The sequence below is a fragment of the Palaemon carinicauda genome, chromosome 1, assembly GCF_036898095.1.
Source record: "Palaemon carinicauda isolate YSFRI2023 chromosome 1, ASM3689809v2, whole genome shotgun sequence".
NCBI classification, from domain to species: Eukaryota; Metazoa; Arthropoda; class Malacostraca; order Decapoda; family Palaemonidae; genus Palaemon; species Palaemon carinicauda.
The window spans coordinates 27,082,108-27,109,677 of NC_090725.1; the positions used below are offsets into that span (position 1 = coordinate 27,082,108).

Below are 27,570 nucleotides of genomic sequence, written 5' to 3' on the forward strand. Positions count from 1 at the left end.
GAATATGTAAAAAAAAATTCTTTTCCAGCTGGTGTCTCGCTCTTATGCTAAAAGGAATAGCCGAAAGAATTCTTCTCCAGCTGGTCCTACTTTATTACTAACAGGAATATGGAAAAAAAAAATCTCCAGCTGGTATTACTTTACTGCTAACAGGAATAGACAAAAGAATTCTTCCCCAGCTGGTATTACTTTACTGCTAACAGGAATATGGAAAAAAAAAAAAATCGAGCTGGTCTTGCTTTATTACTAAGAGAAATATGGAAAAAATCTTTTACAGCTGGTCTTACTCTACTGCTAACAGGAATAGGCAAAAGACTTTTTCTCAAGCTGGTCTTACTTTATTGCTAACAGGAATATGGAAAAAAAAATTTCCAGCTAGTCTTGCTTTACTGCTAACGGGAATATGCAAAATGAATTCTTCCCCAGCTGGTCTTCTTTTACTGCTAATGGGAATAGGCAAATAAAATTCTTCTCCAGCTGGTCTTACTTTACTGCTAACAGGAATATGCAAAAAAGAAAAAGAAATGATCACAAATGTCATATAATTAATTTTAAACATGTAATAGATAAACATAGGTAACATGCAATAAAAAAATTTACGATTTCAATGTTGATAAGTCAGTAGTGTTTACCAGTTGTAGTTTCAAAATTCCTTTGAATAATTGCACAATATGTATTGGTAATAAAGTACTTTTTAATCTATTTTGTTTATTTTCTTCCTTACTTGTTTATTCTTTTACACTTTCATGTGTCTATGCCCATAAAGCTTTTAGCTTACATACATATATACATATACCAAGGCACTTCCCCCAATTTTGGGGGGTAGCCGACATCAACAATGAAACAAAACAAAAAAGGGGACCTCTAATTTCTACGTTCCTCCAGCCTAACAAGGGACTCAACTGAGTTTAGATGGTACCAGCTTTAGCTTACCATAATTATTTTTATGTTAAAGGGTCCTGCTGGTTAGCCAACATATGGTGGTATAGAGCTAAAAACTGAAAATCCTGAAAAAAATTCACGGAGCTTTGTATGAGAATGGAAAATAAGTTTATGAAATATTTTGTCAAAATTCCTCTTACTCTCATAGTTACAAGGTAATTAGGAAAGTAACTTAATAAGCCAAAATTAATTTTTGATACAAGAAAATGCAATATTTCACCTGTTATTGTAAATTTTGATAATTATTACATTTTATTATCAACCAAATTGTGAGCAATGGCATAAAAACAAATCGAATAGCGCCAACGTATCCATGCGTGTGGCGACTAAATAGGACGGGACAAGGGGGCTGGGAACCCCCTCTCCTGTATTATAATCCTGTGAGAGATCAAAGAGGTGGAGCTGGGGAAGAGTGACTGCTCCCCGCACTCTAGTTTTGGGGTGTTTGAATGTGCGTGGATGTAGTACAATAGAGAGTAAAATATGTGAGATTGGAAGTATGTTTAGGAACAGAAAGATGGATATCTTGGCTTTTGTGTGAGACAAAGATAAAAGGGAAAGGTGAAGTGCTGTTTGGTGAAATGTCTGGTAGAGTGTCTGGGATTGAAAGGGGAGGTATGTCTTTATTGCTGAGTGAATGGATGACAGGTGAAGAAGTGGAATGGAGGGGGATATCATCTAGATTTATGTGGGTAAGGGTTAGGTTGAGTAGGGAATGTTGGGCTTTTGTCAGTGTGTATGGGCCAGGTTGTGAGAAAAGTGAAGAAGAGTGGAATGAGTTCTGGAATGAATTAACTAGGTGTGTAGAAGGACTGGGTAGAAGGAATTATATAGTTGTCATGGGTGACTGAAGTGCTAGAGTGGGCGCTGGAGAGGTAGAAGTTGTCATTGGGAAGTATGGCGTACCAGGTGAAAATGAGAGTGGTGAGAGACTGGTCGATGTGTGTGTTGAGCAAGAGATGGTGATAAGTTCTAGCTTTTTTAAAAAGAAAGATAAAAACAAGTATACATGGGTAAGAGTGGCAAATGGAAGATTAGTAGAAAGGGCATCAATAGATTGTGTTGATAACTAAAAGAATGTTTGGAAGATTGAAAGACGTGCACGTGTTTAGGGATATGGCTAACGGTATGTCTGATAATTTTTTGGTGGAAGGAAAATTAGTTACAGCAAAAGAGTGGGGGAATAGAGTAGGTGGATGTAAAAGGGAGCTAGTGAAGGTTGAAAAGCTAATAAAACAGGGTGGTAAAAAGTATTTATCAAGAAAGGGTGAAAATGGCATATGACGCAGTGAAAGTAAGAGAAACTGGTAATTTAGAGGAGTGGAAGTTAGTAAAAGAAAATTTTGTTGGGATTGCACGTGATGTGTGTGGTAAGAAGTTTGTTGGAGGCAGCATGAGGAGGGCCAGTGAATGAAGGAGTGAAGGTAAAAGTGGAAGAGAAAAAAAGGGCTTTTGAAGAATGGCTGCAGAGTAATAGTGTAGAGAAGTATGAAAGATATAGAGAGGAAAATGTGGAAGTAAAGCGCAAGGTAAGTGAGGCAAAGAGGGCAGCTGACCTGAGGTGGGGTCAGGGATTGGGTCATTCATATGAAGAGAATAAGAAGTAGTTTTGGAAAGAAGTGAAGAGAGTAAGGAAGGCTGGTTCAAGAATTGAAGAGACAGTGAAAGATGGAAATGGAAGGTTGTTAAAAGGAGAGGAGGCAAGGAAAAGTTGGGCGGAATATTTTGAAAGTTTACTGAATGTTAAGGATAATAGGGAGACGGATATAATTGCTGTTGCAGGTGTTGAGGTGCCGGTGATGGGAGATGAGAATGAGAGAGAGATTACAGGAGAGGAAGTGAGGAGAGCACTAGATGAAATGAGAGTAGGAAAAGCATTTGGTATGGATGGTGTGAGAGCTGAGATGTTGAAGGAAGGGGGTATGACTGTACTTGAATGGTTGGTGAGATTGTTTAATATGTGTTTTGTGTTGTCAATGGTACCAGTAGATTGGGTTTGTGCATGTATTTTACCACTATATAAGGGTGAGGGAGATGTGCATGAGTGTTGTAATTCAAGGGGTATTAATTTGTTGAGTGTAGTTGGAAAAGTCTATGGTAGAGTACTGATTAATAGGATTAAGGATAAAACAGAGAATACAATCTTAGAAGTACAGGGTGGTTTTAGAAGAGGTAGGGGCTGTATGAATTAGATTTTTACAGTTAGGCAGATATGCGAGAAGTATTTAGCAAAAGGTAAGGTGGTGTATGTTGCGTTTATGGATCTGGAGAAAGCGTATGATAAGAGTTGATAGGGAAACAATGTGGAATGTGATGATGTTATATGGAGCTGGTGGAAGGTTGTTGCAAGCAGTGAAAAGTTTCTACAAAGGTAGTAAAGTATGCGTTAGGATAGGAAATGAAGTGAGCGATTGGTTTCCGGTGAGAGTGGGGCTGAGACAGGGATGTGTGATGTCACCGTGGTTGTTTAACTTGTATGTTGATGGAGTGGTGAGAGAGGTGAATGCTCGAGTGCTGGGACGAGGATTAAAACTGGTAGGCGAGAATGACCATGAATGGGAGGTAAATCAGTTGTTGTTTGCGGATGATACTGTACTGGTTGCAGACGTGGAAGAGAAGCTTGGCCGATTAGTGACAGAATTTGGTAGGGTGTGTGAAAGAAGGAAGTTGAGAGTTAATGTGGGTAAGAGTAAGGTTATGAGATGTACGAGAAGGGATGGTGGTGCAAGGTTGAGTGTCATGTTGAATGGAGAGGTACTTGAGGAGGTGTGTCATTTTAAGTAGTTGGGGTCTGTTGTTGTAGCAAATGGAGTGGAAGCAGATGTACGTCAGAGAGTGAATGAAGGACGCAAAGTGTTGGGGGCAGCTAAGGGAGTAGTAAAAAATAGAGGGTTGGGCATGAATGTAAAGAGAGTTCTGTATGAGAAAGTGATTGTACCAACTGTGGTGTATGGATCGAAGTTGTGGGGAATGAAAGTGACGGACAGACAGAAATTGAATGTGTTTGAGATGAAGTGTCTAAGGAGTATGGCTGGTGTATCTCGAGTAGATAGGGTTAGGAACGAAGTGGTGAGGGTGAGAACGAGTGTAAGAAATGAGTTAGCAGCTAGAGTGGATATTAATATATTGGAGTGGTTTGGCCATGTTGAGAGAATGGAAAATGGCTGTCTGCTAAAGAAGGTGATGAATGCAAGAGTTGATGGGAGAAGTACAAGAGGAAGGCCAAGGTTTGGGTGGATGGATGGTGTGAAGGAAGCTCTGGGTGTTAGGAGGATAGATGTGAGAGAGGCAAGAGAGCGTGCTAGAAATAGGAATAAATGGCGAGCGATTGTGACGCAGTTCTGGTAGGCCCTGCTGCTTCCTCCGGTGCCTTGGTTGACCGCGGAGGTAGCAGCAGTAGGGGATTTACCGTTATGAAGCTTCATCTGTGGTGGATAATGGGCGAGGGTAGGCTGTGGCACCCTTGCAGTACCAACCGAACTCAGTTGAATCCCTTGTCAGGTTGGGAGGAACGTAGAGAGGAGAGGTCCCCTGTTTTGTTTCATTTTTTTTATGTCGGCCACCCCCCAAAATTGGGGGGGAGAGAGAGAGCAAAGTATATCTTCTTCAGTATTTTTTTTTTAAAGGTATTGCATTGAAATCTGATAACATGGATTTAGATTTAAGGTACTTGTTTAATATCAGTCTGTGCATGGGGCCATGTAAGAGAATGATGGTGATGATAATTGTATTAAATGTGATTAGCAATTGAAAAATACTTTAATATATCTACTTTGCCCCATTTTATTTATTGATTTGTTGTACAATGGAGAGGCATCTGCAGTAGCGTATTGTTGTACAGTTGTCAGCTTAAACATCAATACACAAATTTGGTTTGGATGGAAAAATACATTTCGCCTTGTTCATGAAACGTATCAAAGTAAAACTGAAAATGCCTTATTAAGTATGAAAATGAATGAGTGTTCTTGCGTTTATAAAGGTTTTTATTTTTATGCTTTACAGGTTCAGCCTAGATATTTGGATAGTCCCTCTCTCCAGGATTCGCAAGTTCTTGATGAGGATTTCATTGAGCCTGATGTTGCCCAAGAGCCAGGTTGGTTTTTTATAATTCTCATTTTTATGAATAGTACTTACCTGGCAGTTATATATATATAGCTGATTTAGAGATATCAGCTATATATATATATATATATATATATATATATATATATATATATATATATATATATATATATACATATATATACATATATATATATATATATATATATATATATATATATATATATATATATATATATATATATAAAAAACTGCCAGGTAAGTATTCATAAAACTTTGTTTTATCATAAAAACTCCATTTTTATGAATAGTACTTACCTGGCAGTTATATATATATATAGCTGATATCTCTAAATCAGCTATATATATTTAACTGCCAGGTAAGTATTCATAAAACTTTGTTTTATCATAAAAACTCCATTTTATATTTAAACAAATTTCCTGATTTATTTTTCTTGAAGGCTAAATGGTACTTGATTATTTTTGTACATAAATAATTTACATCGTTTGTTTTAGTAGTGATTTACCAATTTTGTTCTCAGAGGAAAGTGCTGCTCTTAGTGTGCTTTCTCCAAGTGATGAGCGCCTTACCGTGGCTTCCAAGGTACCACCAAGGGCTGTCCAGTTAGCAAAACTACAGTTATTTATTGACGATGATGAAGATGGACAAAACATTGTCAGGGAAACTACTCCTACACCACAGTTAATTAAAGGTAAAGATATTTTAATGGACGTACCTGATATTCATTAGCCAACATTCTTTCTTGAAGATTTGGTAACAAGATCTAAAAAGGCAAAAATATTTGCCAAATATATTCCATAACTACTGCTAATATCCCATTAGCATATATAGATGGCTGGCAAGTGGTACTACCTTCGTAACTGTACATTTCTTATATTTCTTATTTGATTGTATTTGTGCATTTAACCCTTTGACCCCCAAAGGACGCACTGGTACGTTTCACAAAAGCCATCCCTTTACCCCCATGGACGTACCGGTACCTCCTTGCAAAAAAATGCTATAATTTTTTTTTTTTTTTCATATTTTTGATAATTTTTTGAGAAAATTCAGGTATTTTCCAAGAGAATGAGACCAACCTGACCTCTCTATGACAAAAATTAAGGCTGTTAGAGCAATTTAAAATAAATATACTGCAAAATGTGCTGGGAAGAAAATAACCCCCTGGGGGTTAAGGGTTGGAAATTTCCAAATAGCCTGGGGGTAAAAGGGTTAAACATGAATTTTCTTACTCTACTGTTTGTTTTTTCAAGGGATTTTACCATAAAGTAGATGGGTTATTGCTAGTTGAACTCAAGATATCAGACATATCTTGTGATTCTTGAAAAAAAAAAAACAGGATTTGCATCATTTGAAAGAATAATACTGTAGTCGTATAGCTCTCTACCTGCTTTTGTAGAATATGAAATTAATCTTGTTCCATAGTATGTCTGTAATTATTTTTGTTGTTGTATGGAAGGTTATTATAGAAGTCTCATTGCTTGTCAGTAAATACTTTCAGATTCTGAATTATATTTTATTAATGCTTAGGTCAAGTTTTTACCATTATGCATAGGGACATGTATAATATATACTGTATTGTAATAAATTCCCTCTGCCCTCTTCTTGTGCATTTTTCATAGTACATCATTTTAAAGGATGGATGTTTTCCAGACATGATCTATACCTTTGATGTGGATATTCATAATATTCCATTGAAATCTATGTGAATAAATATTGTGAGCTTGGTATTTGTAGGTTTCTAAGTGCATTCTTTATTTTCACCATATTCAAAACATGCTAAAGTACTCATAATATTCCATTGAAATCTATGTGAATAAATATTGTGAGCTTGGTATTTGTAGGTTTCTAAGTGCATTCTTTATTTTCACCATATTCAAAACATGCTAAAGTACTCATAATATTCCATTGAAATCTATGTGAATAAATTTTGTGAGCATGGTATTTGTAGGTTTCTAAGTGCATTCTTTATTTTCACCATATTCAAAACATGCTAAAGTACAGGAATTTTATGGATTTCATTTGAAAACAATAGGTAATATATTTTGTTTTTCTTTTCTTTTTGTAGCCTCCGCCAAGAAACTTATACTTGGTCAGGATGTAAGTCATACCAGATCATCAAGCCCAGTAGACTCAGCTGGCATGAAAGTAAAGTTTACACCGCACTCTCAAGGTGGAATTGCCGGTGAAACACCCAAGATTAGTAAGTATCAGAGTTTAACTCCTTGAAATCCTTTGTCTTCGCATCTGGAGATCTCAAGTATATTGTTGATATCCTGGTTCTCAGCCCTTAAAAGTATTAAATATAATTCCAAAATTATTAACTCTTTTACCCCCAAAGGACGTACTGGTACGTTTCACAAAAGCCATCCCTTTACCCCCATGGACGTACTGGTACGTCCTTGCAAAAAAATGCTATAAAAATTTTTTTTTCATATTTTTGATCATTTTTTTTTTTTTTTTTTTTAGAAAATTCAGGCATTTTCCAAGAGAATGAGACCAACCTGACCTCTCTATGACAAAAAATTAAGGCTTTTAGAGCAATTTAAAAAAGAATATACTGCAAAATGTGCTGGGAAAAAAATAACCCCCTGGGGGTTAAGGGTTGGAAATTTCCAAAGAGCCTGGGGGTAAAAGGGTTAAGGTAAAAAGTGTAAAATTTATCCAGAAAAAAAGTCAAGAATATATTATGAAAGCCAGTCTTGGGCTTGTTTTTCTTGTGGGTTTGAATATCTTGCCTGTTGAATATTGTCAATATACTGTATTGTGTTTTTGGCCTTTTTATTCATAGTTTGTTATAATTTGTATGTTCCAGATTGCCAAAATAAAGAGATAAATGCATAAAACATTTTGGGATTGTGGAACCCCTTCCCCCCTGTAGAGAACTGATTTAGCACTTAACCCTTTTACCCCCAAAGGACGTACTGGTACGTTTCACAAAACTCATCCTTTTACCCCCATGGACGTACCGGTACGTCCTTGCTAAAAACTGCTATTTAAATTTTTTTTGCATATTTTTGATAATTTTTTTGAGAAACTTCAGGCATTTTCCAAGAGAATGAGACCAACCTGACCTCTCTATGACAAAAATTAAGGCTGTTAGAGCAATTTTAAAAAAATATACTGCAAAATGTGCTTGAAAAAAAATAACCCCTGGGGGTTAAGGGTTGGAAATTTCCAAATAGCCTGGGGGTAAAAGGGTTAATTGAATAAAATCAGGGATATGTTTATTTGGCAAGCAAGTAAACATGGGAAATCACATGATAAGTTTCTCAGTGACAGACATAAACTGAGTATGTCATAAATCACTTAATATTGCAGTTTTGAGTTGCTGATAGAAAGTGTACAAAGAAGACAGTGAAAGAACTGAAAGACTTGATCATGGGGATACAGTGTTTTACCATTGTGTCAGCAATGATGATTCTCCCAAAAACCACTTATGCCCAAAAGACCTGACTTATTGCTTTTAAAGTATAGTATTGACACAGAAACAAAAGGCAAAAATTCATAAAGATTTAGTTATCCTTTTTTGATGAGACAGAGAAGAATGAGGGACAGTACTAAAATTATTTCAGAGATTTTGAGGGATTATTTATTCCATTAATGTCTGGTTGGAAAATAGTGTTGGTGCTTACTGAAAAAAAGTGATATACAGTAGATAGAGAAAAGACAGAATACTAAATCTCTTTATGTAATTTCAGGGAAGGGACTCAGCTCTGAAATATGATTATTATGTCTTAAGATCCTAGCTGTTATGTAAAATTGTCGAGAAAATAATCCATACAAAAGTTTTCAAGTATTCATTCGGTCTACAAAAATAATTTGAAGACCAATTTCTCAAAATAGTAAATTTTCTGAGAAAAAATTATTTAACTATTTATTATAGATTGATTTTTGTTATTTAGATATGAAAAGATAAGGAATGTTATAGCCTACATTATGTACATTTACGATTAGCAAAATCAATAAATTTTCATTTGAAAAATAGTAACCTTTACAAGTAATATATATATATATATATATATATATATATATATATATATATATATATATATATCTATATATATATATATATAATATATATATATATATATATATATATATATATATATATATATATATATATATATATGTATATATATATATATATTAAACAAGAACATGTTTACATATATGAAAAATTAAATACCAAGATAATTATACATGTACATCTTTTTTTTCAAAAGGTTTTTGAATAAAATAAATGTAGACAAATAAGTAGTTTGATGTAACTGTAAAATGACACTTTTAATGGGGTTAAGTTGCCCTTCATAACAGGATATTTCTAAATTTATGTCTAATCTGAATTGCTTCACCAGTCTTTGTTTCTTGCCTCTATCCTCTTTTGTAATGTGATCCAATGTAACACAGTTTGAATAGTTCTGAAAATGGCTTCTTAAGTAATTGGATAAATAAAGCATCCTCCTCTGTTGACTAATGATTGACTAAATAGCAATACAGAAGACATTTGCATAAGGTCATTTAACCCTTTTACCCCCAAAGGACGTACTAGTACGTTTCACAAAAGCCATCCCTTTACCCCCATGGACGTACCAGTACGTCCTTGCAAAAAAATGCTATAAACATTTTTTTTTTTTCATATTTTTGATAATTTATTGAGAAAATTCAGGCATTTTCCAAGAGAATGAGACCAACCTCACCTCTCTATGACAAAAATTAAGGCTGTTAGAGCAATTGAAAAAAAGATATACTGCAAAATGTGCTGGGAAAAAAATAACCCCCTGGGGGTTAAGGGATGGAAATTTCCAAATAGCCTGGGGGGTTAAAGGGTTAATTTTCCTAGGTTACCCAGGCTTCATAGCATGAATTTTAAAACATGTCTTTTAATTTTTATATTATTTTTTCCCTATAGGTTTAATGTTTAGTAATAATTTGGACGTGAGATGGAAAAAATTTTTGGAAATATTAAAATGTGAGAAATTCTTGCTTGAAAATTTGAATGCAGAAAATATCTCATAATGATAGTAATAGTAATTAGTGATCAAAATTCAATTTCTATAAATATAGAAGTTACTTATAGACAAGAAGTTATTGATTGTTCATTCATTTACAGGTATCTCAGCTGAGCCTAGCCTTCATTCTTACTTAAGGGATTCTCGAACCGAGTATCAGTTGCTTCCCAGTGGAAAAGATTTTGGGCAAGAGGCTGGTCATGTTCCACCTCAACACCAAACAGCAAGTGTGCCACTTGCCTCATCTCTTATGTCTGGTAAAGATCAGTTTTTATCTGATATGGGAGCCTTCATGGGTCGTTCATTTAGAGTTGGATGGGGGCCAGGGTGGACACTGGTCCATGCTGGAAAGGAATTAGCATCTCTCAAAGTACCTGAAGAAACTGAAACCGAGATGACCGATGATGAACCACCATGCCATCCATCCCCACTTTCTTTCTTTTTCTTTGGAGCCGCAATTACACAGTCAAGAACAACGAAGACCGCAGACTCTACGAGGTAAATGGAGGTGTTATTATTTTGATGAACATGAACTTATTAATTATCACGCTGCAGTTATGTGGTTATTCATAATACTACCTACTACATGTTCTTTACATAAGAATTTCTCACGAATAGCTGCTGTTTTGTAACTCATGGTAATATTTATCATTTTCATTGGTGTTCTTGGTCATTACATTAGAGCAACAGCAAATAAGTTGAGGTTTTGCAAGTTTTTAGACTTACTCATGTTTCCTACTGTCTATAATTCTCTTTTTCATGACAAACCTATAACCTGTTAGTCATAATTAGCCTAGTTTGTAATGTCAGAGCCTTCATGAAATAATGATCGATGTATTGACAACAGAATGAGAACATTAGACAAAAGTGACTTGACACAACAGGTAAGCAGTAATTGTCATCATCTTTTCTCCCAAGCTTTGATTAGTCATCTATTATTATTGTTTTCTTTTGTCATAGTAATATTATTTGGTCAACACTATTTGCCTACTTTTTTTTTTTTTCAAGCAAGTGCTTTGTTCATTTTTCATTTTCTTCAGACTATATCTTGTCAGCAGTATATTAGTATTTCATCATGCATACATACATATACCAAGGCACTTCCCCCAATTTTGGGGGGTAGCCGACATCAACAAATGAAACAAAAAAAAAAAAGGGGGGACCTCTACTCTCTACATTCCTCCCAGCCTAACAAGGGACTCAACCGAGTTCAGCTGGTACTGCTAGGGTGCCACATCATATTTATGATTATTCTTTTATTGAATTTGTGCTTCCCTTCTTATATCCAGTATAATTATCAACCTTACAGAGTTTTGGAAGTGAGTAAGTTTTCAATTTCACCAGTGAATAATTTGATATATTTGCAATATATAGATCTCTTTTAGTTTTATAATGGACATGGTAGTGCCCTATGATATAAGATATGATGCTATTTTACTGTGGTTATCACCCTTTTGAATCCCTTGTTAGGCTGGGAGGAAAGTAGAGAGTAGAGGTCCCCTTTTTTGTTTTTGTTTCATTTGTTGATGTCGGCTACCCCCCAAAATTGGGGGAAGTGCCTTGGTATATGTATGTATGTATCACCCTTTTGAAGTTGTTGGTAATGATAAAGAGGTAGAGATTGAAAGGTTATGATGATAGAAACCTGATCTTTAACTTTTATTCTATCCCTATAAATCTTATGGTTAATGATAACTTTAATATCTAGGTAATTATTTGGACAAGTTTTCCCTCAGTTAATCCCTTCATTATGTTGAGAGAATGGAAAATGGCTGTCTGCTAAAGAAGGTGATGAATGCAAGAGTTGATGGGAGAAGTACGAGAGGAAGGCCAAGGTTTGGGTGGATGGATGGAGTGAAGGAAGCTCTGGGTGATAGGAGGATAGATGTGAGCGAGGCAAGAGCGTGCTAGAAATAGGAATGAATGGCGAGCGATTGTTACGCAGTTCCGGTAGGCCCTGCTGCTGCCTCCGATGCCTTAGATGACCGCGGAGGTAGCAGCAGTAGGGGATTCAGCATTATGAAGCTTCATCTTTGGTGGATAATGTGGGAGGGTGGGCTGTGGCACCCTAGCAGTACCAGCTGAACTCGGTTGAGTCCCTTGTTAGGCTGGGAGGAACGTAGAGAGTAGAGGTCCCCTTTTTGTTTTTGTTTCTTTGTTGATGTCGGCTACCCCCCAAAATTGGGGGAAGTTCCTTGGTATATGTATGTATGTATGTATTATCTAGGTAATTAGTTGGACAAGTTTTCCCTCAGTTAATTCCTTCATTATGAAACTTTGGATCCTCCCCCAGTATCTTCATACAAGATTTGTCACTATCAGGTAGACATACACACTTATTCAATGATAGCCTGCAGTATTTTTCCATGTTTGTTTTACTGCTGATTACAGATTAGATATTTTAAGTTTTCTGTTTTTATTGTATTTTACTATTAACATAAAAGCATGGTGCTTTCATGTACGTCTCCTTTGAAAAATTATTCTATTCATTATCAATTTATAGAAAATTTCCAAAATTTGTTATATTGTTTTAGTGTAAAAAATAGTAAAGCACTATGATTACATAGGTAAAATAGCTTTATATTCAAAGTGAAGGGATTATTTGATTTCGTAATAATTCCATGATATATAGTGTTTGAAAGATGTACAATAAAAAAATTCATCGGTGATAAACCTCATGTTATACAGAAATATAAAGACAATATCTGTTTGTTTCCTTTGACACAAATTATACTATAATGCATAATATTAAGATAAAATTAACAAAAACTGCTGTACTGTTGACAAAAAAACTGTTAATTCAAGAAACATATCTGATGTTCTTTGGTTGCCACACGTTACATGTTTTTGGTATTTCAGGGGCTTGGAAATAGGAAATGAGCAGTTCACTATTACATATCAGATACTGCTTAGAATCAATGCACCGTAACCGCTTCGCTATGATGACGTCGTTATAAAAATTTTCTCTGTTAATAGTTATTTTCTGTCAGTTGTGGCCTGATTGGTAACGTCTCTGTCTGGTGTTTGCCAGACGGGGGTTCGAGTCCCGCTCAGACTCGTTAGTGCCATTAGTGTCTGTAACCTTACCATCCTTGTGAGCTAAGGTTGGGGCGTTTGGGGGAGCCTATAGGTCTCTGCTGAGTCATCAGCAGCCACTGCCTAGCCCTTCCTGGTCCTAGCTTGGGTGGAGAGGAGGCTTGGGCGCTGATCATATAATATATGGTCAGTCTCTAGGGCATTGTCCTGACTGCTAGGGCAATGTCACTGTCCCTTGCCTCTGCCATTCATGAGCGACCTTTAAACCTTTAAACTAAGTCTGTTGTGAAATTCTAATGTATGACATTTCAGAGCTGAATCAGTTTTATTTATGTAAATTTTTTTCTTCGCAGTTACAAACTGGTTATAGAGCAACTTCATGCTGTACAGACCGATTTACATACATTTGATGTAAGTATTAACTAATTTTTGTGTTATTTTCTAATTACAGTATAAGAATAAGCTATTGGCTATGGTTTACTTTAAGGTGTATTATTTAAGGGATTTTGCGACAGGAAACCGATAAAATCAGAAGATATCTGTTGTGGTACAGCATTTGCCAACTATAAAATTTAGATGTTTTGATTTTGTAGGTATGGTTTATTTTATAACTTACCCCAAAAGGTCAACTCAATGATGTGTGAGTTAGCCCAGTACAATGTTTTTATATACTGTGATTTATTATAACCTATCTTGAAAACATCCCTTCAAAGTGCAGTACCGTAGTATTCTGAGATACAAGTAACTTTGAATACAAACAAGTTGTGGTACAGTTGGCCCTTTTTTATTCGCTGGACTAGGTAGCAGTGATAGGCGCGAAGATCGATTATCCACAAATGCTTGCTGCCCTTTGGTGCTTCAACTCATAACCTACCAATTCACTGACCATTACCTACCTGTAGTTGAATAACACTCTAAGTAGCCCGCTGTACTGTACTACAGTACATTGTTTTCACACGATTTCTATCATAGTATTTCAGTTTATAAAACTTTCCAGAGGTAATTGTGTATTATTAACGCAGTTTCAGTACAAGGTGAGATGACTCTGAAAGTCATTGCTACACCACACATGGTAAATAACAACAAGACACTTGTTCGTATTTGGCAACACTCACTGATTCTGTAGAGTAAAAAAGTTGCCAATAGCTTTTTCACATCAATATGTATATTTTTCTCTTACGTACTCATGCCCACGTACTTCATGCACTTGAATAGTCGTAACTCTCTTTAGAATACAAAATTTCTGCCATTTCTGAGTTTACTGACATATCAAATTATGGACACCATCTTCCACTTTCACTTTGGCTTAATGCCTTATGGCAGTAAAAACACATCTTGTTACTTGAAGTCATGGTAAATCTTTTATTGTATACAATGTAGTCTTCAATAGGTCATTACTTTCATTTCTGAAAATCTCATTGTTCCAACACGGTTACTTACCTAGAACTACCTTCTTAGGAGTTACTGGTTAACTCTACCTAACCGACCAGCTTTTTGTATAGTTTATCTCCCTCTTCCCGTTTTCTACGGGGGTCAACCTCTTCTCTTTCCATTCTGAAAAGAAAGAAAAACAAATCACAAACTTGTTATTCACCTATTAAGAGAGAAAAATGCTTGGTATAATTTTGTTTACAAATTCATTTAATGAGAATTTAATAGATAAGCTTTTGGTGTGAAGTAAATAGTAGTATGGATATATTAGGATTTACAGAATTTTCCTAGTTTCATTTCCATCCTTTTAATATTTAGATCAGCTCAAAGATACCAAATGACGGCTGAATCATTACAATGTGATCTATATGGCCTTTTGACGAGAAATGAATAATTTTAGAGGTATTAAACGAAATGCAAGGACAAAATATATTTTTTGCATGTCTACTATTTTTAGCCTCATTTGTACAAAACTGTAATACAGTATTTAGAGCCAAACGAGATAGAAATTAACTTTTGCAGAATTTCTTTTGCTATTTCTTTACTCCATATACCTTTTAGCTGTGATGTGCATTGTTTTGGAGAAAAAAATAGTAAATGTGAAGAGAATTACCCTCTGAAACAGGTTTCCCCCAAAAAAGGGGCCGAAGCTTACACCTGATTTAGGGAACTCTTGATCTTTCTTTCCTATTACCCTTGAGGAGTCTTCTTGCCAAATATAAAAAACTTATTTCCCCCCCCCCCCAAAAATGGTAATTTATTTGGATTATAAGGAATTCTATTGCCTATACTGTACTTTAATCTATGAAGTCAGTTGTAGAAAAAATTAAAAAAGTTTAATTAAAAAATAGTTATCTTTAAATGTGACTTATACATTGATAAAATAATACATATAAGAAATTGAATGATGAAAGAATTTCTATTGCACAACTTTTTGCAAATGAAATTATCTTTCAGTTGTCTTTAAAATGTAAAGACATGAACTAGAAACAAAAAGATTTGATAGAGTTTGAAGTATTCCTAAAATAACATTGTTTTAATGGGGCCAAGTCATACTTCCTAAATTGTGTAATAAGATCAGGGAAGTGGATTCAGTTAAGGATCTGTTGAATATAATGCTTCCCGTAAAACAGCAATTTCCTATGGATAATCTATGGTAGGCAATAATTATCTCCTGTAGACAGTCTGATACTATACTGTAGTCCATTTCTTTTAGCGAGACATATTTGCACCGACTCGCAGCGGTGCCCTTTTAGCTCGGAAAAGTTTAATGATCGCTGATTGGTTGGACAAGATAATTCTAACCAATCAGCGACCAGGAGCTTTTCCGAGCTAAAGGGGCACTTGCGAGTCGGCGCAAATATGACTCGCTAAAAAGAAATGGACTATAGCTTGTTAGTCCCTCAATGCTGATTATTTCCCTCAAATGATCAATCCTTAATTTTACATAAAATTCAGCTTCTTATCAAGGTGACTAAAATTTAGGACTGCATAACAATAGAGGTTTGAGGTTTATATTCTTCACCCTCTAGTATAAGCAGAGAAGGTGTTAGACAAAATCAGTGTATTTCAGTTTGGATATTATAGATGTTTTCAGCTCTTGATATTGAAAACACTACAAATTGATTCATTTATTGGAAATTACACAAAGTTTTTGATAAGAGGTCTGAATTTTCAACTCTAAAAGAATAGGTCAAGAAAAATTCATGGTGAAGTTTAATTCTATATGACATTGGCATCTCCAAAGCAAATTAATTAATTCCAAGTACCGTATTTGGCGGACTATAAGACGCACGAGCATGTAAGACGCCCTCATTTCAGCAGGTCAGATTCAGGAAAACGGTGTTTAGTGTATTTTAGCATATATTGTTGAAAATTGTCTAGCTGTGCATTGCACAAGCAGAAAAATGTTGTATATTTTCGTGCATAAGACGACCGTTAGTGCATAGGCTAGCTTTTGTTGTATACTTAAAAATCTAAAATGAATTAAATAAAGACCATTTATATCATGCTTTTGCTAAACACTCAACTTAAGACCAAAATTATTGCTTTTTTTTTTTTTTCATCACTGATCATAACGAACAAACGAACGCATTTACACATCTGTGTATAAGTTAACTTTTGCAGCAACAGATATCTTACCAAGTATTGGTTATGAAATAATGATGTTATTAATTTTATTTCCTTACTTTATCCTTAGTAATTAAAAATAATTGAAATAAGAGTGATTCTATACCAATTTTTTGCTAATAAACGCTACCTAGATCACGAAACGTCGTTTTGTTTACATTTCATCGCCGATCATATTGAACAACCAAGCATATGTACACATTCAAGCGATAACTAACAATACTAAGAGCCTTTAGTAAAGATGTTATTACAAATATTTTACTTGCTATGTCCGTAAAAATTTCTACATGTCGCATAACAGAAAAGTTGTAAACTATTGTAAATATTTTGCTCAGATATTATTTTTCATTGTTAGAAAACCCTTGTTGCCCTATCATGTTAAAGTAAAGTAATTTTTTCAGAATGTATTTTTCTTCTTTTCAGCATTTAACAGAAGCATGCTTAAATGATGTTTGGAAATATAGTGTCCTCACTAATGAAGAGAAAGTGGAATCCGACAGCCCTTCGTGTCCCCACTACCGTCCCGTGAAAGACAGAGAGCTTCTCCATCAGTTAGCTCTTACAGCCTCCTCTGCCGGCATTGAGCATGAAGGTGTTTCAAATGTGTTCAACCTTTGTGTTGGACTGTGGGGAAGACTTAATTTCTATTCTCCAGAATCTGGTAAGAAAAGGTTTTATTGAAGGCATGTTATAAAGGAATTCATAATATTCATTTATTGATCTTTTCAAATTATACATCTGCTTATTCATAAATGTAATCAGTCATGCGATAACCTCCATTTGCATCAATAAAGGTTCAAAATGAATGCCTGTGACATCCTCCAGTTGAGTAGTAGCTTGAGACTGCAATATTATTAAATCTTTGCTTCTACTGAACATGGGTCTTCAAGTCAGTGAGTCATAAGTTTGACTCTTCTCTTTTCACCATTGCTAATGACCTAGGCATGAAGATCGACATTGTTTATCGGTTATTGATACCCTGTCTTGAGACTTGGCTATGTCCAAAAACAAAAGGCACATAACGAAAGGACGTAATGGTAGCTTGGGAAATTCACGATTCAATTCCTCGAACTGTAATTTGAGGAATGGAAAAATAGTATCTTTACCAGAAATTTCTCATCTAGTGTCAGGGGAGGTGTAGTTTATCATCATCCAGTGGAAAGAATCTCAGGCTTTTCAAAGGAGTCCCCTGTTTGCTTGAATCTTTTGACCTTGTTCGTTGACTCATCCAGTCAGGGCTGAGGTGCTCACATGTTGTACCTGCACCAGATGGAAGGCTTGATCAGGGGAGTGGCATTCATATCAATATTTTTCTGGAGTCTATAACATCATTGCTAAGAAAAAATTAAGAACTCAAGTTATTGCATAGATGGTTCTCCTCCGTCCTCCAATGTCTTGGTTATAGAATATTATGAACCGTTATTTTGTATATGTAGTAGAGTTCCTGTTTCAATCATTAGAATTAAGGTTTCAAAGATATTTAATCATCTTTAAATATATATATGCATTAGCTCATTACTTATATGTTCAGAAAATAAAGGTCAATTAAATTTACTTCTTGTATAATGTACTGCTATTTGAGTGATTTTTTTTGTAGCGAATTACAGGCAAGATGTTTGATGGTATTGAAATTGCTCTTTGGTCTGGATAATTAAGTAATTGATATCATTATTTACCTCCATTTAGGGAAAAAAATGTTGGTGGTGTAGAAGTGTTATTCAATTACAGTATTGATGGTAAATAAAAGATCATTTTATCAAATAAAGTCTTGGAATCAGTTAACCTTCTTTAATGAATGTATAGAGAAAAAAAAGTTAAATCTTTGATTTATTATATAAAGTTTTGAAAATTAATTTAGTTTTTTGATGATTTACCAGATTAGAAATGTTTTAGAAAAAATGTGTAGTAATATAGGAGATATAATTTCTGCATTGTCCTAATTCTGTCATCTTTCCAAAAAAAATTTACTGCTTTGTCATACATGTGTACTTGCTTTAAACCTAATGGGATTTATTTTTTTACTAAGGTACTTTCTTTTTCTTTGGTAATTTTTAAAGTTATATTAACCTGAGCAGTCGAAAGTACACCTCAGTAATACCTTTAAACTAAATAATAAAGAGATTGATTGCATAGATATTAAAGTTGAGAATTGAAGGATGCAGACAAAGAAGAAGAAGGAGTGTGATGCAATTCTTGTTTTGTTAATTTCATCAATTTCAGTTGATATCCTTGCAAGATAACTGGTTTACATTTTTATCTCAGATGGTGCCAATGAATACTCCCAGTCACAAGCTAGAATGGAAGCTGTTAGTCAGTGGCTGGAAAATGTCAACAGCTCAATAGTGCAAGAGGAAGTTTTGTACGCGATGAGTCAAGACGGTGAAGAAGCCTATCTCGCTGCTATATTTTCACACCTTACAGCTCGGCAGATCTCAGAGGCTTGTATGTTGGCTCTGAGTAAAGGTAAGGCACTCTAGATCTTAAGATTTGTAAATTATTTCATTTTAAAAGTCTGTGTCAGTATATCACTCCACCTGAGGTTACCCCTCACAGAAAACGGGACTAGGGTAAACTACACAAAACTCTGGTCGGTTCGGAGGACATCCCAGATACTCCTAAGAAAGTAGTTCGTGGTAAGTACTGTTAAGAAAAATACAACTTACTTAAAATTTGTGATTTTAAAAGTCTGTGTCATTATATGCAATTGGAAGACTGGAATTTTCAATCCATGCAGGGGTGTGAGACACTTGAGCCTAATGCCAATGAATTAGAAGGGTAGCCTATACACTTACACACTCACATGCACACTCGTCCTACTTCCTCGTGCACCGATTCTCCATCCTTTGGTCTATGTGTACACGGTCAGCCAAATAGGTATCTTTGTTAATTATATATATGCAAAGCTGTGCAACCTACTCAGTAAAAATTCAGCTTTGCACACCATTCATTCTCCTGCATGCTCACCACCCAGTTGCCAGTTATTATTATTATTATTATTTTTATTATTATTATTATTATTATTGTTATTTTTATTACTTGCTAAGCTACAACCCTAGTTGGAAAAGCAGGACACTATAAGCCCAGGGGCTCCAATGAGGAAAATAGCCCAGAGAGGAAAGGAAGCAAGGAAAAATAATATATTTTATGAAGAGTATCAACACTGAAATAAATATCTCCTATATAAACTATAAAAACTTTAACAAAACAAAAGGAAGAGAAATAGGATGAAATAGTGTGCCTGAGTGTATCCTTAAGCAAGAGAACTCTAACCCAAGACTGTGGAAGACAATGGTACAGAGGCTATAGCACTACCCAAGACTAGAGAACAATGATTTGATTTTGTAGTGTCCTACTAGAAGAGCTGCTTACCATAGCTAAAGTCTCTCTTCTACCTTTACCAAGAGGAAAATAGCCACTGAACAATTACAGTGCAGTAACCCCTTGGGTGAAAAATTATTTGGTAATCTCAGTGTTGTCAGGTGTATGAGGACAGAGGAGAATATGTAAAGAATAGGCCCCACTAATGGGTGTGTGTGTGTGTAGGCAAAGGGAAAATTAACCGTAAGCAGAGAGAAGGCTCCAATGTATTACTGTCTGGCCAGTCAAAAGACCCCATAATTCTCTAGTGGTAGTATCTCAACGGGTGGCTGGTGCCTTGGCCAACACACTACCTACACAAGCAGTACACAAGCTTGCAATACAACTCCAACCAGTCAGGCACAAGGTACCTATGGTACTCAACAGTTAGTTTTAATCCAAATATTGTATCACACATTTTTCCGTATCTAGTAACCTTAGTAGGCAGTATAGAATGGGGTCCTTGATTGTGTTTTGAACATTTTGAGCCATGGTGGTAGGTTTTTGTCAATGACGTGCACTTACAAGACAAGTTAAATCCTCATCTTCTATGACACACACACACACACACACACACACACACACACACACACACACTCTCTCTCTCTCTCTCTCTCTCTCTCTCTCTCTCTCTCTCTCTCTCTCTCTCTCTCTCTCTCTCTCTCTCTTTCATATATATAGAATAAGATGTAATAAAAGTAATTATGAAAAATTATTCTATAGTCACTCCATAATGAAAAAAAGAATATTTTGGTTGTTTAGTGAAATACAATAGAAAGTAAAGCAAATTTATGAAAAATCTATTCTGTAATTAGCATCAAAACAAATAAAAATGGAAATGTAAGTTATCATAGGGTAAGTGTGCAGGTATATGCGATGGTGAGAAATCTCGTATACAGCTGCTGAGGGCGGATCTGCTACCTTATAGTAAATGGCTAAAGTAAGATGAGTGTTAGCCTACTCCAATATCCCTGGTCAAGTCAGAGTGTTTAGTCTCCAAGCATTCCCCACAATTGCCCAGCCCTTAACTCTAGCATAACAAACGGCGAATTCATGAGGTGTCAGGGTGCCCCTCTCATGCTTGCACGAGCTCAGAGTCGTACCCCGGTCAAATTCCCTGCCAGCTGGGGTTTTGTACTTCCACCCACCTAAGCGTAAGTCGACATAGTAAAGAGCGAAAGGTTTGGATTTGTGTAGGAACAAATGACAAATTTGGAAATAATTTGTATTTTTCATAACTGTACAAACCAGAGCTCTCTACTCATGATTGGCGCTCCATAACTTGTCCCCCTAGAAAGTCCTGCCTGCAATCATACGTAATGTAATACACTGGCAACCTAACCTAATCTTACCTTACCTTACCTTACCTTAATATACGGTACCTAATCTTACCTTACCTTACCTTAATATACGGTACCTAATCTTACCTTACCTTACCTTACCATACCATTCCGTATCTAACTGGACCTTACCTTACCGTATCTAACAACCTTACTTTACCTTACCCTACCTTACCTAACCTTAGCTTACCTTAACCTACCTAACCTTACCTTACCTAAGACTGAGCATCTGAGTGGGGAGGCTTGTCTACCCCCTGCTAACTAGCGGCTGGTTATTATATCTCGTAAAAAGTTCATGGCAAGTTTCCAGCTACACTGGAACAGTGTATCCATAGGTAAGATCTAAGGTTTGTATAGTTTGGAAAAATACAAATTACATCCAAATGACGGATGTCTTTTGTCTTTTTTAACTTGCTACATTTTTTTCACTGTATTGAGGAGTATTTCTGCTCATGTGTTTTCTTTTGATTATGTTATTTTTAAATGTAATACTTGAAAGTTTTCTTGCTTAGCCTAGATTCCTTAGCTACAGTTGAAGAAGGCAAGTACAAATTTATAATTGTGTTAGGAATAAAGAAGTTTGTAAAAGTTATTAATCACTTACAAGGTAGATATATAAAAGATAGATTATGTAGCTTAGATGAATTTTTCTAATATTTTTACATTCTTTTTAAAAAGAATTTTTTTCCTCTGTCTTTATTAGGTGATCATCATCTAGCACTCTTACTGGCACAGTCATGTACAGGTGAGGAAAGCCCTCGGCAGATTCTTGCCCAGCAGCTAAGAAATTGGGCAGAAGGAGGAACTGATGCAATGATGTCCACTGAACGATTGATACTGTACTCCATCCTAGCTGGAGCACCAACCCACCAGGCTTCTCATATCGCCATCAATACGTGTCAGGGTTTGGATTGGAAGAGAGCCTTTGCACTCCATTTATGGTAAGTTAACCTTTAAGTGTTGCTTGTTTGACAGTGATCTTAATTGACAGTCATCATAGATATCAGTTTTATCAATTTATTAACCCTTTTACCCCCAAAGGATGTACTAGTACGTTTCACAAAAGCCATCCCTTTACCCCCATGGATGTACCGGTACGTCCTTGCAAAAAAATGCTATAAAAATTTTTTTTTTCATATTTTTGATAATTTTTTGAGAAAATTCAGGCATTTTCCAAGAGAATGAGACCAACCTGACCTCTATATGACAAAAATTAAGGCTGTTAGAGCAATTTAAAAAAAATATACTGCAAAATGTGCTGGGAAAAAAATAACCCACTGGGGGTTAAGGGTTGGAAATTTCCAAATAGCCTGGGGGTAAAAGGGTTAATAATTGCCAACCCCTGAAAATCCTCTTCATCCAGATGTAGACAAAAACCGTGAAAAAGGTGTTGTTCTATTATTTGCAAGATTAATTTTCTTTTCTTTCATATTCTAATACCTGATTAATGTTATTGTTGTGGTCACTGTCTAGTTTGACATGCAGTTTTTTTTTTTAATCTTAAATTTCCAAGTTTCCATTCAGCCTATAAATTGCATTTCTGGGCTCGAACCTGTGCCGCCCAGTGAATAAGCTCCATTTAGCACTTATTCTTAGGTAATTTACTGCTAAATATACCAGAGAAAAAATGTAAAGGAGTGCTAGGTTAACTAGCTCGCTCACCTATTGGTGTCGGTATAAAATTGGGCGTATATTCCAGAGGTCCCGCACTATTTAGATTAATCCACGACAGAAAACCCCAATAGAGGAGAGCCGTTCAACCTCACTCGGTACTACTAACAATGCATCCGCTCAGAACCCAACTCCTTTTAGCACGACGAGTAAAGTAACCCGCATTTTTGTTGTGCTCTCGATTTTGGTTATTTTCCATTGAATTATGGCTTCTTCGTCGGTTTCCCAGGAGACACCGTCTAAGTTAAGTACCAAGCTGGGTTTTACTGTGTTTTGAGCAACCTAGATCGTTTAATATTCATATTATAGGAGTTTATTCTCTTCGTTCATACCGATCTTGCTTGATTTCACTACAGTTGGTACTCCTGTTTTTGAGAGCTTTTAATTTTCACTTGCGGTGTTACTATGTGTATTATTTTTATTATCAAATATTATTTGTTACTGTGAATATTCATTATTTAGCGTTTAGAATCCTCGTGGTTCAATTTTTGGGCCGATATCATTTCGTATCGTTATGGCGGCCGACCTTCGTGCTAGGCGGCAATGTTATTTTTAGCCATCAGGTGTGTCTTTTGTGATTTAATTATTATGTTGCATGCCTTGCCCAAAAATTTTCTATGTGTTTATTCATATAATTTAACGCTATTATTATTATTATAATGAATATTTGTGCCATTACTCCGTTTGATCTGTCTGGTTGGGGATCGTCAGTTGGTAGCCCTGCTGCCTCGTATCACGTGATCCTCCCCCACGCTCCCCCTCTAGCTAGGTGGGCGGCTAGGCTTCTCCCCCCTCCACTAAGGGACCGTTGCCTTCCCTCCTTTTAGAGGGGGTAGTTCAGTGTTTATGGACTTTGTCCTCCGGATGGCCCGGCGGGTTCGTCTCTGTCTAGTCTGGTTGGCCACCGGTCAACAGAGTTGGATCCCGGTGCACCCTATTTTATATTCACTTTTCATTCTGGCTTATGTTATACGAAACCCTCCGGGTTCGATTGGCGGTTCTTAGCTACAGTTCCGCCCCCCTATTATTTTATAACATTTCCTATGATGATTATATATGACAGATCACTACCCCGGAGTCCCTAAATGAATTGGTATTGGATATACCTTTATTTCCCGGCCCGGGGTCTACCCCGCCCCGGGAAATCAGACACCATGTGTCTTAATTCCTTGTTATTGCATCCTTTTTTATGCTCCCGGCTTGACCGGAATGGATTGCTATACTTTAGTTTCAAGTTACTTATGTTTAGGCCCGGGTCCTCCGGTCCCGCCCCTATGTAAGAATATTACAGTTAAGCTCTAACCTTGCGTTAGACCTATGTTAGGCCCGGGTCCTCCGGACCCGCCCCTACCTAAGAATATTACAGTTAAGCTCTATTCTTGTGTTAGACCTATGTTAGGCCCGGGTCCTCCGGACCCGCCCCTACTTAAAGAATAGTACAGTTAAGCTCTAATCTTGTGTTAGACCTATGTTAGGCCCGGGTCCTCCGGACCCGCCCCTACTTAAGAGAATTACAGTTTCTCATATACTATTCTTTTTATAGATGGTGCATTGTCTGACGCCGGCCTGTGCAGCTGTTCTGCACCAGCCTTGTGGCCACTCCGTCTGCCGATCTCACGCCCCTTGTGGGGTTCAACTGGAAGACGTTGTGGTATGGCACCCGGATAACTGTGTGATTTGCTTTGACCTCATCACTACCCTTGGATCTGACTCGGTGAGTCCCGTTGGATATGTTGCCTTCTTATTTTATTTTACTATTAGTAAGATATCTATGGTCTTGAAGGACCATTGGGAGTCTCCCTTTTATAATTCCCACTATTATTTCAGGCATCCCCGGAGCAAAAGTCTGCGGCTCGGGCCACACTGAAGGTGTGGGTTGGTGGGTTTGCCCGGAATGTGAAGTCTAAGCGGCCGTACGTCCTATCTGAGGACTACTGCACCATGGTTTACCCCAACGCCAAGTCTTCAGCTGCTGTGGCTAGGCATGTGGCAGCTCCCATCATTGCCCACATTGATGCCACTATAACGGGTCTCATCGACCCAGAGCAAGATCCATCGGACGCCCCCGGACGTCTGGAGGACAATGTTGCCTCCATGAACCTGGACGTCGAACCAATGTTACTAGACGAGCCGGATACAGGTAGGGTGGTAAGTGAGGCAGGTGTGTCCGGCGCTGAGATTCCTATCCTCAGCCCCGCTCTTTCTTCTTCTTCTGATCGCTCTTCTTTTCTTGGATTTTCTGGGGACCGTGATTCGTCTCAACGATCATACCCGGTTCCCCCTAAGGATAAGTCTACTTCAAGGACCTTACCCAAAGCTCGCAAGCCTCACAAGACTTCTCATGGCTCTAAACATTGTACGAACCCGTCTTCAAAGACCTCTGGTTCCTCCTCTAAGTCTCACGACCCGGGAGTTCCTTCCGCCCCTCCTGCTGCTAGCCCGGGCCTTTCCGAATCAGCCATGCTTCGCATCGTGTCGGAGATGCAGGCAAAGTTGGTTTCGGAGATGCAGTCGAGGATGGACACGATGTTCTCTAACTTCGGTCAGAGAATTGGGGCTTTAGAGCAAGGAGCTCCGGAGAGAGTCCAAAGCTCTCTCATCCCGGATGCCTCTAAGCTCCCGCCGTTTGCCAAGAACAACCCCTGGCGGATGGCTCTTCACTCCCCGTTCTCAGACGGAATGTTGACTCTGGAGGGCCTTGGCACTCGTCCTCTAGAGGACTTTGAATTCTTTCCTCCTGGTCTGGCATTTCCATTTCATGGTTATGCCAGGCTTACCGAGGAAGCTTTAGTTCGATTAGACAAGGTCCCCAAAGAGACGGTCATCTTCCCGAAGGAGCAAGCCCAATCTGTTTGGGCCAGATTTTTGAACGACATCGGCTGCACTAACACCATGCTGACGCCTCATAAAAGCTCCTTTACGATGTTCTTAATGGACAAGAACACCTTGACTCCATGCGTCAATAAGGTGGCAGAGCTTGCCTTTCAATATGCTCTGGAGGAGAAGCCCTTGCCTCCCATCCGAGAGGTGGATCCAATCTCCCTCCTTCTTCCCTCAGGTATTGAGTGTTGGGACAACGTCCATACCACCTTTACCTCCGGCAAGCTTGCAGCAGACTGTGCCTCAGTCTTGTTTAGTGAGAAGCTTCCCCGTCTCCCGGAATCCCTCATTAAACAGGAATATGATTCCCGCCTACGTGTGGGCCGTACTCTAAACCTGGCCACATCCACGGAGTCGATAGCCTTGACTTACGATACGGAGAGTATTTTTAAGTCTCTCAACAAGGCTACGTTACAGTCTTCATATTATGACTTGTATGACTTCGCTACTGCTAAACGCAGATGTCGCAAGCATGTCCTAGCTGAGGCGACGATTAGGCATGAACCTAATAAACTCATCCGGTCCTCCTGTTGGGGTTCAAATCTCTTCCCCGAGGATCTCGTAGAGGAAGTCTTGGCGGAGGCCACTAGGGTTAATCAGAGCCTTAAAGCCCGTTGGGGTTTGACCCCTAAACGCAAGTATGACCCCGCAAATTATCAAGCCCGGGGTAGGAAGAAGCTTAGACCATATACCTCCACCCAGTTCAGGCAACAGCAGAGTGCTTCATCCAACTTCCGGCTGCCTCTTCCTCCATCTTCTGTTGTCCCTGCACAGCCTTCCACCTCTCAGGCTCCTTCGGATGACTATGTCACCGTTCTGCTACCTAAGAGCCAGCTTTCTGGTGCCTCCGCCACTTCCCCTGCCTTTAACCAGTCTTACGAGGCTCATAGCTCTTCCCAGAGTTATGGTAGAGGTAGAGGCTACCACCGTGGCTCTAACCAGAACAAAGGCAGGGGAAGAGCCTTTCGCAGAGGAAAGAACTTCCGAGGCGGACGTGGAGGCAACTCCTCAAACCAATACTGAGGTGCAGCAGGTAGGGGGGAGGCTCTATGCCTTCCGCAACAAATGGAGGTTCAGTCCCTGGGCGTTCAGTATCATCTCCAAGGGACTGGGGTGGAGTTGGATTCAAGGACCTCCTCCTCCGAACAAATTTCGTCAACATTCCACTCCGGACCTGGTCGAATTTGTCCAGGATCTTTTACAAAAGAACGCCATACAAGAAACGAAACATCTGAAGTTTCAAGGTCGGCTGTTCAGTGTCCCGAAGAAGGATTCAGACAAGAGAAGAGTGATTCTAGATCTATCCCTTCTCAACTTGTCCATTCAATGCGACAAGTTTCGAATGCTTACCGTCTCGCAGGTGCGGACCTTACTTCCCCGTGGGGCCGTCACCACCTCTATCGATCTTACAGACGCCTACTATCACGTCCCGATAGCGAGACACTTCCGTCCGTACCTAGGCTTTCGCTTAGGGGACAAAAGTTACTCCTTCAAGGTGATGCCTTTCGGGCTCAACATCGCCCCAAGGATCTTCACAAAGCTAGCAGAAGTCGCTGTTCAGGAACTCAGGAATCAAGGGATTCAAGTAGTAGCCTATCTGGACGACTGGCTCATTTGGTCAGACACCTCCCAAAATTGCCTAAAAGCCACTCACAAAGTCATCCATTATCTTCAATCTCTAGGCTTCCAG

The 27,570-nt window shown here is 37.7% G+C and overlaps 1 protein-coding gene across 5 annotated transcripts in view; it reads left to right on the plus strand.

The window, feature by feature from the left end:
* The window catches only part of LOC137647330 (nuclear pore complex protein Nup98-Nup96-like), a 180,651-nt gene that overhangs the window by 105,570 nt on the left and 47,511 nt on the right, over window positions 1-27,570 (plus strand). For all 5 annotated transcript variants that reach the window (XM_068380746.1, XM_068380749.1, XM_068380733.1 and 2 more), the window contains exons 17-24: window positions 4,945-5,035; window positions 5,547-5,717; window positions 7,092-7,226; window positions 10,137-10,533; window positions 13,425-13,482; window positions 17,056-17,293; window positions 18,895-19,095; window positions 22,033-22,270. In XM_068380746.1, the coding sequence (XP_068236847.1) occupies window positions 4,945-5,035; window positions 5,547-5,717; window positions 7,092-7,226; window positions 10,137-10,533; window positions 13,425-13,482; window positions 17,056-17,293; window positions 18,895-19,095; window positions 22,033-22,270 (1,529 nt within the window). The remainder of the gene's footprint in view (window positions 1-4,944; window positions 5,036-5,546; window positions 5,718-7,091; window positions 7,227-10,136; window positions 10,534-13,424; window positions 13,483-17,055; window positions 17,294-18,894; window positions 19,096-22,032; window positions 22,271-27,570) is intronic.